This window comes from Megalopta genalis, chromosome 4 (assembly GCF_051020955.1).
Source record: "Megalopta genalis isolate 19385.01 chromosome 4, iyMegGena1_principal, whole genome shotgun sequence".
NCBI classification, from domain to species: domain Eukaryota; kingdom Metazoa; phylum Arthropoda; class Insecta; order Hymenoptera; family Halictidae; genus Megalopta; species Megalopta genalis.
In genome coordinates, this window is record NC_135016.1 from 10,538,028 (window position 1) to 10,552,495 (window position 14,468).

The 14,468-nt window shown below is 39.7% G+C and overlaps 1 protein-coding gene across 2 annotated transcripts in view; it reads right to left on the bottom strand.

Annotated features, from left to right (window-relative positions):
- Positions 1–14,468, bottom strand: part of Gad1 (glutamate decarboxylase) — a 41,191-nt gene that overhangs the window by 13,171 nt on the left and 13,552 nt on the right. For both annotated transcript variants that reach the window (XM_033478123.2, XM_076521288.1), the window contains 3 exons: positions 6,903–7,219; positions 6,029–6,280; positions 5,055–5,122 (listed from right to left, as the gene is read on the bottom strand). In XM_033478123.2, the coding sequence (XP_033334014.1) occupies positions 5,055–5,122; positions 6,029–6,280; positions 6,903–7,219 (637 nt within the window). The remainder of the gene's footprint in view (positions 1–5,054; positions 5,123–6,028; positions 6,281–6,902; positions 7,220–14,468) is intronic.

Genomic DNA, 14,468 nt, shown 5'->3' on the forward strand with positions numbered 1-14,468 from the left:
TGCGATGGAGAAGTAAATATTGTAAAACCACATTTAATATATAATTATACATAATTTAATTTAATATGTATCTAGTCATTCTAGTCACTCTTTAAAAAAAAAGAAGAACTGAAAAACATTTCAAATTGATGTATAATGAGAAAAATTAAAGTATCTTTGCTGACATAGAATTTTAGACGACAGAAATTCGGCGACGCGTGAAACAGCGACGTTGATATATAAAATTGTAAATATCTCAGGGAGCCATTTTCATGAAAAATGAATCATCTACTTATAAATCATCTCTATTGTAGATTACCAAACTTATTTATCAATAAATAACGTACTCTGACATTTCGTATAAAGGTTATGTTTGAAACGAGGCAGTGTGGGTAGATCGAAGGAGGGTGTACTGATTTTCTATTAGTTAAAGAAGCCGGCGTTAAGAGTATGCATAATGTCTGCAGAGAAAGCTCGAGTGATTAATGCGATTCGCAGCTGGGGCCGGCGCGTGCAGCACCCCTGCGTTCACTCTTAAATTCGTCCTAGGTGCCAACCCCAAAAGCCGCACAATATATATTACAGGGGTTGCTAATTATCCTCACCCCCCGCCTCCCTCTCAGAAAACTGGATGTCCGTGGACGGAATGAGAGCTGACTTTAAAAACTGCCTGCCAGCACTAGACACGACATTAACATTCGAATATAAACGCGTAGGCAATGACTCAATTCCAAAAAGTTTATCTCTTCGCAAAATTGTAACATTAATTTATGCTAACCAAATTGGTATTTTTTACAAACAGGAAACAAGAATTGAAATCTATATGGTGCATGGTACATTAGCTACCCCTAAGTCCAAATAATTTATTACTGCGAAAAATTGCACAATTCACTCTAGTTAAATTTAAGAACATCGTACAAACAGAAAAGATCCGAAGAAAATGTAATGCAAGTAACAATTGCAATTTTAAGACTGGATATTAAAATATTAAAATGCTAATGATTCTATCTATTAAAATGTGAACAAAATAAATAGCTGCACAAACTTCGGACCTCCGATTAGACTATCCATGAAAACACTCGATTCTATTTAAGCCTGTTGAATTCAAGATAGTCAATTTTTATTATTTTACATAACTAAAACATTGAGATTAATTAATACTGTTTTTGTTGCGAGAAAGGCTAAAATTCGAAAGAACCCTAAAACTTCCCTGGTACAATTTCGACGAAGAAAAAGCGCGAGGAATATCCGTCTGAGAGCCAAAGTTTCGTGTAAGAAAAATCCTCGAACCCCCGCGGGACCATTTAAGGGTTCCAAAACCTGCTTCAGCCCCACCCGTTCGCTATTCTTCAACTATCGACCATACACGCGTCGATTGTCGTGCCCTGTTGGGACTGTACCCTTGCCAGGACTTCCTTCCTGAAGGTCTTGATTAAAATGGCAAACGAAAAGTCCGAAGGACGAGCAACAGCTGGATCAGTTCCCTGGAGCGCATTTGCAGAGCAGAGGCTCTCCTCTCCTATATCGACGCCGCCGCCGCATCTAGCTGTGCCTTCCGCGGGCCTGAAATAAAAGACCGTGCCTCGACAATGCCGGATTAAACTCGTACAAAGGGAACTGCTTCCCTCATTCTCTCGTTGTCTGTCTTCTCTGCTGTCTGCCTTCTCCTACTCCTGCACCGGCTCCCTCAGACAACGAACTAGGAGAGAAAGAGAAAGAGAAAGGGAGAGAGAGAGAGAGAAAGGGAGAGGAAGGAACCGTGATTCTGTCGTCGCGACAAAGTCAGAAATGATTACGCATAAAAGGTCCCCACGGAACGAGCAAGGTCTGCAGTCGGAAGTGAAGCTGAATGTGTCCTTCTCTTCAGCATTGTACGCTGGATATTCGGGAGGTCTTTCTTTGACGGTGCATCCTCTTCGTCTACGCCCCAGCGTCACGTGGATTCTTCGATGCAGCTCTACTTCAGCGCCGGTTCCGACGGAAATCAGTTTAACGACAGCGGATTCGTATGATCCATAGTTTTTTTATCGATTAGTAATGTCCACTGAATTTTTCTGTTGCGAATATCATCAAAATGCTGGGATTAATTAGTCGTGCGATTTTTAAAGTTGATTTTTATATCATTTGGAAATAAAGTTGTCTGATTTTTTCGACCCCTTATAATTTAATTCTTTAACGTCGGGTTTTGAAATTGCAGTTTCTAGGCGCACTGTGTTCTCTCAGAATGTCTCTGTTGGGAAAATCATCGACAGTCGAGGATTCTTTGATTGTCCAATCTTTTGAAATACTGAATCATTTTAAGTTAAAGATACCTAACTTTTCATCCACTTGCTTTTTAATTCTTCAACATTTTAACGTTGCAAGTCTTTTGGAGGATTTATTGACGATAATCAACAAACACTTCTACTAACATCTGCTCGAGGATGAACAAATTCTCGACGTTGATGTTCTTCCACAGTTCAATTAACTACAGTAAGTTCTCTCCAATTGTCCCTCAGCTTGTAAACGAAAATAGACAATTTGGGAACAGGAGATACGATTATTCGTGTGTTGCTCCTCGTTTTTATAATTGTTGACAATTCTTGGTAACGATAAAAACGACTCACGAGGCTCGAATAATCGTATCTCCTCTTCCCAAATTGTCCATTTTTTGTTTACAAGCTGAGAGACAATTGAAGAGAATTCATTGCATTTTTTTCATCTTCTTGAGAAATTCTTCGAAGACCTAATATAGTAATTGCTCCCTAATTCGCGCTCAGATTGCGCACAAAAATTAACAATTTGAGAACAGGAGAAACGATTATTTCAATCTTGCATCTCGTTTTTGTAGTTGTTAAGAAACGGCGGCTATAAAAACGACCCGCGAGTTCAGGAACAATTTGAAAGAATTTATTGTACGTCTTTCATCTCCTTGAGAAATTCCTTCAAGACCAAATAATTCCTCAGAAATTTCTCAGCTATTCTTCAGCGATTCCTCAGCAATCGCAGATCCATCAGAACTATCCAAGCACTATCCGCGGCTCACCAGAGCCGAACAAAGACTGTTGAATGCCTTCCGCGGGGACAAAAGTCCTCCCGGTTTATCCACTCCAATCAGTCTTTTCTGATCCGACGACGTTCCGCGGCGGATTATTAATCATGCCGCGAGGGGCACGAATAAATTCCGCGAAGCAGAACAGTTGACACATCGATGGCTGGCCGCGCTCTGGTTGGTCGCGCTCGAAGAGAAAATGATTTCCTTCGGAGGCCTCGTGCCAGTTTTTGCGGGTCAGGGACTGTCCGCGGGTGAATGGGGGTGAGCAGATGCGCCCGGATGCAAATCGTGGATTAATCTCGCCAACCCCATCCGAGCTACGGCCTGATCGGGGCTACCCCTGACCCCTATTGCTGCCGGAGGGGTCGGGCATCAGCATGGTTTGCGAAAGCTCGCATGTGTCCCGGACAGGAGTCACTCCTTTCGCAGCCCCTCGGTTCCACGGATTACGAGGATGTTCGCGAATCGCCCGTAGGTATCGCTATTCGGCGTCGGCCCTTCGGTTATGCCGATCGCAATGAGCATTTAATGCGGAGGTGAGAGAGAGAGAGCGAAACGTGTCCGAGACCATGTCGAACAGGGCCTTTAACACGTTTAGTGCCGAATATCAACTTGCAAAATTCACACAATATCACATAATTTCACAATAAATAATTAAAACAATATCACATTAATTAATGACACCGAAACTAGAAGGTGGTAATTTACCATAGGAAATATTTGTTCATCTATTTTGTACTCTATAAATTTTAGTAATATTCAATTTGCTCAATATATTACAATAAAAATGAATTTCGAGAACCTAGTTAAAAATTAGTGTCACCAATATGGGACTCATGCGGCACTGAACGTGTTAAAGTATCCCATAATTCGAGAACTTTGAGATATCATATTAATTTGTATTAATATAATAATAATAATAATAATAATAATAATAATATAATAATTATAGATTAATATTTCGGGGCTTTAATGGTGTCCAAAATTCCGAAACAAGTTTTTAGTTTTATTCTGGCAGGAAAGTGCAAGGTTATCTGTAGAATATATTCTAATTATTTTTGCTTCTTAAAGAAATGAAGAGAAGAAAACATGTTTACGAGAATAGCGAAGATAAAATTGTTCAACTATTATTTGTGTCTTTAATACTAGAACTACCAAAACAATCGAAATTTGTATATGAATTTCTTCATTGAAGCACATATTATGATAAAAATTATAGAAAATTGAGATAAATCCAATCTTATCGTTGTTATAATATATATACAGTATTGGGCCATTTACAGAATACTTTGCAAGAGCTCTGAACATAACTTGCAGAGCTCTGAACAAAATAAAGAGAAGAAAGTAAAGCTCAAATTGTTAAATCGTTAATTGTGTCTTCAAAAACGTTCTGATGAAAATATTAGGCTATCTACAGAATACTTTGTGACTGTTTTGCACAGATCTAAACAACCGTATAATGTTCGAAATACAGAGAAAAGAGTGTCCTTACGAAACCAGCGAAAATAAAAGAGTAGAACTGTTACTTGTGTCTCCAAAAACTTCCTCATGGCAGCAAAATGCACAACCATCTGCAGAACACTTCTCAAGTCTTTTACACAACCCTGGACAATAGTTCGAAATAGAAAGAAGAGAGAATTTCTACAAAAGAATACCGAAAAGAGGATTAGAATTGTTACTCGTGACCTTAAAAATTGAGGAGAGAAAAATCAATCTGCCAAGGCCACTAAAAACTAATACGAAGCTCTTTCAGAGGACGCTATATGCTTCTATCGAGAACTCATTCAGATGCAAAGTAATTTTTCCGAGCTCCATCTCGCAAGGACTTATCGATTTCACCGCGTGAAGGCTCTCGTACTCGAGCTCGCCTCTTTCCCTGAGTGACTCCATCAAACTAAGCCTCAATAAACTATAAAAGCGCGAGGATTAGGGCACCCCTGCGGAGAACACATGCGGAGGTATCTCAATTCGATCGAGAGAGGAGGGTGCAGGATCGATCGGTCTCCCGTCGAACGTTGTTTATAAACAATTCGGGACTCACCGTTCGATGCCGGTCAGTCTAGGATGCCTGTATTTTCTGGAGAGAAGCAGTCCACCACCCCAAGCCGCCTGTAAACGTTGAAAAAGAGAGAAACCGGTTAAGCGTTGACTTGTAAAGCCCGGATACAGAGAATTCTGAATTCCCTGTTTAGACCCCCATGGAATTGCCTCTGGTCGAACCGGCGACGTTTCTCACGTTTATTATTAACGTTAAGGCTCTTACGCGTTTGGCATTTATCGTTCGAACGACGGACCGATTTGAATAAGCTGTCTGGCTAAGTGGAAATCTCTGTTGTCCCTTCGTAGCTTCGACACATGCTGCCCACCACCCCCCGCCTTGCGCTTTAATAGCTACTTCGCAGTTGTAAGCGCTCGTGTCACTGCTAATAAGATCTTGATATTCTATCGAATTTCTTGGGACGATCGATGAAAATGTTTCATGCTCGAGCGAATGTTACTTTCGACGTTCAGAAAAGCGCCTACAGTTAAGTGAAACAGATGTGCTAAATTTTAATAAAATAACTGATTATTTTATTTCGTCCTTGCGTCGACGTGAATCGTTTTTAATTGATTACAGTGGCAAATAAATTGTCTCTTCTAGAATAAATACTTTTTCTTGTCGAAGAGAGTCTGAAGTTACGAAACAAAATATTGCAAATTTCAGTGGAATATTTTTAAAGAGGATTGGTTCAAAATTATGCTAATTTTTTCTTAGGTAAATAGCAATCATTTATAGCGGCCAATGAATACATTCTTCTGAAGCAAATGGTACTTAATTGTACCGAAAAGCTTCTAAAGTTAGGATTAATGAATATTTTATCTTTAAGTGCAATAGTTGCAAATTGTTTCAGTTTTTCTAAATAGTGCTATAAAGGTACTTCAATGTATAAAAATGTTTCCATGTGAAGTAAATAACGATAATTTGAATGGAATTATTGAAACAGGATTGCTAAAGGGTTATGCTAATTTTCTTACGTCGATATGGAGCCAGAGCTTGTGCCTGTCGCAGATGTCAGCTATTTCTTGGATAGGATCGAAAGCACCGATTACAGTTGTCCCAGCAGTGGCGTTCACAAAGAAGGGGATGTGTCCTCTCGCCTTGCGTTCTATAATCAGTTCCTCGAGCTTCGACGGGATCAGACGGCCTCGATCGTCGCTGGGTACCATCACGCAGTTGTCCGTTCCCAGTCCACAAACGGCGGCGCACGATTTTACGGAATAATGGCACTATTCGACAAAATAAAACAGTAATCAACAAGCATCTCTTACGATGCTTCTAAAAGACATTTTATCTGCCGTATAATTCTCTCTCTGTCAATTCCTGTACCTTTCGACTGTTTATACAAATGCATAATAAAAATCAGCATGATTCTTTAAATAAGTAGAACATGTTTATAATGACGAGACACTTCAATCGGGTCTTGCTTGTCGTGAAAAAGATACTTTCAGTAGAACATTTTCAGAACCTCGAATAAACAATAAATAAGTAGAAGAATGTATTGTTTAATATTCGATTGCGTTTAAAATAATTTAATTTAATTTTAAATAATGAGATTGCTGGTGAATATGTTATTTTGTGATGAGAATTTAACAAGAGTAATTGAAAACCGACGAGTTCTCTAAGACATTATCACAAACCATAGATTTATCCCTTATGTCACCAAACATCTAAATAAATCATTTCGAAGCTGTACGATTTAACTACTTGCAATATTAATAATCTTCCCATAAATTGATGCAATATTGTTCAAATAATCAAAGAATACACCGAGTAAAAAATTATTAAAGTAATTATAACGGCCATATTAATCTGGTTGCTAAGATAGGTGTCGAGTAGATTCAGTCGTACCTGGTCAGACGTGAACATGACGAGCTGCCCGCCGATGGCCGAGTGGCCTCGCTCCTTGTAAGCAGGGAACATCTTGTGTCTGGCAGCGAGGAAAGCGTACAGGTTGCTGATGGATCCTCCAGGAGCTAGAATAGAATCGCCGCCGCCCCAGCCAATCAGCTCCCTCATCTTCTGCAGTACAACGTGCTCCATCAGGATGAAGACAGGCGCGATCTCGTAGGTGAACATGTTAGTGTTTGCCGTCGCAGTTAGCCATTCGCCGGCCATCGAGACGAGATCGAGACCGCAGGACAATTGGTTGAAGAAGTGGGGGTGGCCTGTAACCATTCGAAATTACCAACCCCTAAACAGAAGTGTCATAAACGACGCGAAACGGTATAAAATCGCGTCCGCCGATTCGGATGAAAAATCCGTTGCGAGTCACACGTGGTCGTGGTAGCCAGGTGATTAAGCCAGATTTCAAGCCGTTGATTCGCCCGTGAAGCATCGCGTGATCTGTCCTCGCTCCTTGGATTTTAAATCTGGCATAATCACCCGACTACCATGAACGCGGTTAACACTAAGCTGCGGATCAAATAACCAGTTTCGCAATTTTTATTTTACGCTGATTGATTTCGTAAAGCTGACGCCGTCGGGAGAACGTTTCGCTATTATGGAAAATGTGAGATATCTAAATAATTAATAGTTTTATCATTTTTCCAAAGCAACGCGTGTCAGTCACTTATAGATAGTGGTTAGGTCACAGTGTTAATTATTCTGTGTCGAGACAGTGTTAATTGCATCGCGACGGTGATTGCACGGGGTCTGTTGCCAGCGCCGGGGTAATTAATAATGCTGACGTGGCACGTGTCCAAAAATTATAGACCGTGCTCGTGGTCCCGACACCGAAGATGGACGTTAAAGGCGCGCCGCGCCGCGCCGCGCCGGCTGGAAGCGGGAAGAGAGCTTTAAGCCGCTCGCTGAGTACGTTGTCATCCGCTCTGCTGAACATCGCGCCAGGATCAGGGTTAATGCTTCTGTTCGATGGGAGCTTGCCTTCTGATGCAACTGGGGGAACCGGAGCACGGGATTCTGCTCTTTCTGCTCCGCAAAGTGCGCCGATATTTTCAGCAGCGTTCGCAGTACGCCTTCGTCGGCCGCCGATGGGATCGTTCGCGACGTTTGCGTCAATTGGAGTGTTCATTTCGCAAATGACAGCTTTTTGCGACTGCTTCGTGAAACTTCTAATTGACAGCTTTTGTGTACTTTTGCTTCTCGAATTATTGGGTCTCGAATCAATTTTGTACGGAAATTATATTTTCTAAGATTAACAGTTGAAGTTACACAGCCATTAAGAGACCGAAAACACGTTTTAATTTTAACCAGTTTTATAGAAATGAACAGATATTGCTAATCTAATTATTGGATTTTGGAGATAATTCTTATTTTGTACTAAAATAGACGATGTAATAATTAGCAGGTTTTATGCATTTATGATAACAATGACCAGGGAAAATGTCAAACTCTAAGCATATTCTTTTGAATTTAAGAATATTCATACATTTTCCACAATTTATTAGAGTTATTGACAAAAGCAATATGTTTTTATTTACATTTAATATAGATTTTTATTATTTATTTTATTATTATTTATATTATATTATTATTTATATTATATAATCATATATTATATATTATTATATATAATTTATTATTATATTTTTTGTTATTATTTATACTTCAGATTTTTTTTATTTTGCTCGAGGATCCACATTTTTGAGCAGTTAAATTCTGAACACCTGTTCGGGCAGATAAAACGTTTCCAAACTTCGCCAAGCTTGAAAGAAGCCGCGAAGTTTTTCGTAAATAGAAAAATATTTTCCATGGCGCAGGATATCCACATGGTTCCATCCGTCGCACCCTTCGAACTGCTGTCCTATCGTTCTCTAAAAACGTAGATCCCTTGATCCCGAGAATTGATGGATTCACTCCATTGAATATCCGGCCGCGAAAGACCTTCTCTCCCCCCCTCCTGCGGGTGCTCGATAACCTTGACAACCTTAGATAACTATAGCGGATCCTCGAAGACTCTGCTTCAGTCGCGAGACTGCTATTCTCTTAATATGTTGCTTTTCGCAGCGCGGGTGACGCGAACGAGTGCTTTCGGGGGTTGGTGTGTCTGGACGTTTTAATCTCACGGTATTACTTAGTGATTGACGTATGACGCCGGTCTTCTGAGGGCTAAATGCTCCCCTTGGCCCATCTGGAGCTATAACCCGAGGATTTTCCGATCGAGGAAGTTGGCGCGGCGCCCGGGACGCTGTAAGGTAGCCAAAATTTCTCGCGAGAAAATCATTTAGTTGTTCGATGTATCACGCGCACGTCGAAAAGCAACCGAGTCACGATTTTCCTAATTATGAGGCAAATTTCATTAGCTGGACCAATACAGTGATACAATATTTATATTAAATTTCTGATCGACAGTGGTTATATTAGATAGATAGAAAATAAAGCAGTTATTTAGATAGAAAGTATGTGAACTGAAAAATTAACAAGTATTTTTCACTGTTTTCTGAAAAGGAACAAGAGAATGTCCATTTTAAAATGGTCAAAGCTGCATCAAACCCTCTCAAACATTCTCAAACGATCTCAAAATTTGTCTTTTGCAATGTAACACTGGACTGCCGGTCTCCGTGCAAAAAAGTAGTAAATTATTGTTTAAAGTGCCATGTAAAAATGCAATGTGTTTTACGTATGTAAACATAATCATAAGTGCATTAAAATTGGCAGTCTGCCAATAACATTTCTGAAGCATGCAACTTTATAGCTTCGCAAGGAAAAATGTCGTCGAACGCGGTAAATCTTGATCGTTTTTTGGGGCACATTTGGTGGATCGTGGATATTCGTCGCATCCCCTAAATTAGCGCAAAGCAGACCGACTTCGGTGACACTGGAACAGTTTGTCTTCCGTGCTCCGTCGGTTTGAGAGCCTCTGCAAACAATCTAGTCGCGCAGCGACGCGTGTGACGCGCAAAATGCGGGCGCTTCGGACCATCGACCCTCCTCCACCCTCGGTTGAACCACGAGCCCCGACGCTCCTGGAAAAATCGCGAAAGAGAAAGGAGGAGGCAGACGGGGGGTGGACGTCTTGTTGCGCACCCCGGACCGGACGCGTGCCACGATCCATAGACCAAGATAATTGCGAATAACACTGCGACAAACGGCTCGGATACCGCTGCCCGATATCGCGTTTAGGGGTGGACTTTTATGTCGATCTATATATCCTCGGGGATGACGCTACTGGCTAACTATTCTGGGAATCGGGCTAACAATGACATAGCGAGGTGGCTAAAATGCTCTGAGGAACGTTCCTCTTCGATATAAACATTAATACAGAAGGGTAGAACGGTAAAATATCGTAGAAAGGGTTGCAAAATGATGGGAGGGTGGAGCATCATCGGTTTGAATTTTTACGCTTGCTGAAATAATTTAATTTTGCGAGGAAAACAACCCCTATGTATCGATTTACTCAATTATTTTAGTCTGAAATAATTGGTTTAAAGAATATAGTCTGTAGGGGGTTGAAATGCCGATATTGAGAGAAGTCAACGCATTCTTCTGCTATCTCAATACCTTTTATTTGAAAAAGTGTAGAAAATCGTTCGAACATCATTTTATTTACACAACTGCCCTAGCTAGAAAATTGAACCTCGAAAATGTCAAGATAAAAAAAAACATAGATAAACAAAAATATCCAAGAGCATCAATTAACTCTCGAAAAAGGTTCACCGAAGGTCTGGACCGGTTTGAGAAAGTTTGAGAAGCTGTAAGAACATTCGCAGAGAGCCTATCCACCGTAAAACTATTTAAGTACATCTATTAACCACCAAAAGTTGAACATTTCTGCTGAAACTGCATTTTGTGCACACCGTAATCTCTTAATCGCTTGAACGAATTTTCCAGCGTGGAAAATTTACATTTTCACAGCATTCGGAAAAGTGAAAGGGGGGAACAGTGCAGTCCTGGATAGAATTTAACTGCGCGAAACGTGCGATCCTGATAGACCGAGGTTTCAAAAGTTTGATTAAACGTGGGCGGTGGGAGGATCAATTATCCTCGTGCACAGTATAATACTTCAAGAGCTTTGTGGCCGGATGAAAGATGGGTTACGACAATGGTCGGCCGTTTTCGAGGCAGATAGGAAAAACAAACACAAGTGCAGCGCATGGATCGAGATAAGCCGGACCGGTTGGCGAATTATGCAGATTTAAGGGTATGTTAATTCTGCGCGGAAGCCGCCGGGATTTTCCGGCTGGATCCCCTTAGATTCTTTTCCATTACCACGGAGCAATGACAAAATAGAGTTTCGGTTGTTAAATCCAATGGATCGCGGAGGATTTCGGTTCCGCTTGCGATCTTCTCCGCTCGAACTGTTTCCAAGTGCTATTTTCGAGGCGAAAGCGTTCTCTTCTATTGTCCTTTCCTTGGCTTCTTCAAACGCTATAGTAAATTTAATCATCCTAAAATAGTTGGCAATCTATTGTTAACGTTCTATCCTGTAACTTTGCTCAAACTTAGTCATCGGTGCTTCTGTCTTCTTAATAATTTTGTGCAAGACAATTTGTATTCTGTTGGCCATAAATTCTTGTTCTTTTCAGTACTGTGATGGTATTATGTATAAAAATAAATATTGTGCATATACGTTGCTAATATATTCTACAATTTTTGTATTCTGTTGGCCACAATGTCTCGTTCTTCTTTTCAGTACAGTGATGATATGCATAAAAATAAATGTTGTGCGTATACATAATAAATAAAGTGATGTTAATATTCTTACACCGATTTTAATAATTAACGGCATGAAATACAATTGCCAATGCTTCTAGTTTCTAATGTTTGATTTCACGAAACGAAGTATAACACTAAACTATCGAATATTAAAAGTGCCTTGCTCTACAAGAATTACAAAGCTAAGTTCATTTAGATCTCTCGCCATTTTCATTATAATATATACGCGATTTAAGAAACCTATTTAATCATTTTCTATGAAAGACTGGATATAAATTCAGCGATCTCAAAATAAAAAATAAGAGGAGACTATTTGTTCAATAATTACAGCATGTTTACATCTTATTTAATGCTCAAATATATTCCAACAAAAGATTATTACATTTTATTTTGTCTTGAACGAAAGACCGAATGTCAATTCCTTGAAAGAATTTTAAGCTGTAGAGAAAAACTCACAGAATGCTTTCGAATGATTCCGTGTAGCTCGAGAAATCTATTTGTCTCGTAATTAACGTGTATTAATTACAGTAGAACCGTCGACGTTCGCCACGATAGTTTCCGCGATTTGTTTCTTTCGCCGGGCTGCCCTAGCAAGCGATTACAACGTCGGGGGAGGTATCATTTTCCGACTAATTTGCCGTTTTCCTCGAGCGGAAAAGAGAAAGGGGCCGAGAACCTGCTCGGCGCAGGCCGCGATAATATATTACGGCGCCCGGGATTTGTATGAAGAGAAGTGTGTAACCCTGGCTTAACGCTAATGCCGCGCAATCAATCATATCGCTCGTAAGTAAGAAAAACACATTCGGCATCTAACAGAGCCAGCCTTGGATCGGGACTTAAGCGTTATTAGAGAACGCGATCTTCGATCATTCATCTTGTTACGTCTTCCGAAAGAACGGCTTCATATTTTACAACGTTTCGCCGATATGGATCATCGTGGATTTTCCGTTCCATCTTTAAACGTTTTAATTCAATCGCGATCATTTTTGGGAAATTGTTTTCTCGAATTTTAAGCCGGCGATGAAATTTCTTCAAGTAAATTGAAGATGACAATTGATTTTGTTAATACAAAGACTTTCATTTAGTTAATGAAATCGATAATCAAATAACCAGTTTCAGATTTTTACTTTATAATTATTGAAGTTATTAACTTAATTCGCTCCTCAGATGTAATTTCGCAACTAATTCTGACGTGATACTTTAATCATGGTTGTGTTTACAATTCCATTTAATTGTGTTGAAATCAGAATTTAATCAGTTGTGTGTCATTCAGAATTCAATCCGTTATGTGTCATTTAGGATTCAATTCATTGTGTATTGTTTAGAATTTAATCCATCGTGTGTCATCTAGTATTTAATCGAGTATGTTTCTTTCAGAATTTAATCCATTCTATATTATTTAGAATTGAATCGATTGTGTTTCTTTCAGAATTTAATCGACTGTATACCATTCAGAATTCGCTCAATTGAGTTTCATTCGGAAGTCACTCGATTGTATTCCATTCAGGAATCCCAGAATTGCGTTCGTTCAGAACGTATTTTATTGAGAACTTCGTGTTAAAAATTAAGATATCAAATTGCAATAGAATTGTGAACAAATTACAGCTTAACATTATCCAAAGAATATAAAATAGAATAAGTTTCTAACGGAAAGAAATCTTTATATTTCTGTTTGAAGCAGCCAGCAATTGAGAATCCAATAAACTGGCCTGCTGAAGACGATGTATCGACATTTCAGCAACCAACAAATTACAGTAACGTCTTTTCCCCTAACGGTATTACCCTTTACTTTGCAAAACAAAAAAGAACAGTTTCTACCGACTCGATTGCGTCAAGGCAGTGATTTCCGATTGGATTCCGCCGTTTTCATCGACGTTAACGTTGGAATACCGGTCGCGTGACGTAACTGGCTCCACATTCCGTGACGAAACGATTTCTGCATTCCATGGCCAGCTATCGATACCAATTTAAATTCCTCCGGTGGGTGTACTCGATGCTTTCCGTGCCGAAACTCCGCGAAGGGTTTCGCCCCATAGTGGCGAGCAGCCCCGTCGCTCGCCCCTATTTACTATTTCCCTCGACCCCACCGGGGGAAAATCGTGTAGAAATGGCTCTTAATTACACCGATCCTATTGAATTCGCCACTCCGCGCAGGCGGTGCCACGTGCGCTAACGCTACAACGCTGTTTTTTGTCGGCAGTCACCGCTTGCGTTGTTCTTTTTGCGCCGATTCATCGACGATCTCGGAAAAACAGCGCGAAACTTCGGCGAGAATCTCGTTGGCCCCATTCTCCATTAATTTTAGCCTTCCACTTTGTCAATTGAACTAGCAATATTCGATTCTTCACCAGATATCGCGTCCAATAATTTTTATATCTAACTGAAAACCGTTACAACAAATAGTGAATCTTTGTTGGGATTTATATTGTCTTTTGACTTTCAACGAATCTCTTTTTAATTTGTAAATAGATCCTTCAGACAATTTACTTTTCACTTCCTGGTAGTATAAATATTTTTTTAAATTAAACTGAACAAACATGATTGAACTGAATCGTAAATTGTTCGAATTTATATCGTTCTCCGAAGAATTACTTCAATTAACTGTTTTCCAAGTTTGTCAAATCGATTTTCTGTCTTGTATTCGTTTGTATTGTTTTTCACATCGAATCGGTTTTTAATATTAAACAAAACCAATGAGAATATATTAGGAGCTTTTAAAGGAAGACCTAATTGTTGCACAGTAATTTTTATTAAACATTTCCAGCACGGTCTCACTTTCAAATATTCTCAACCATCGAT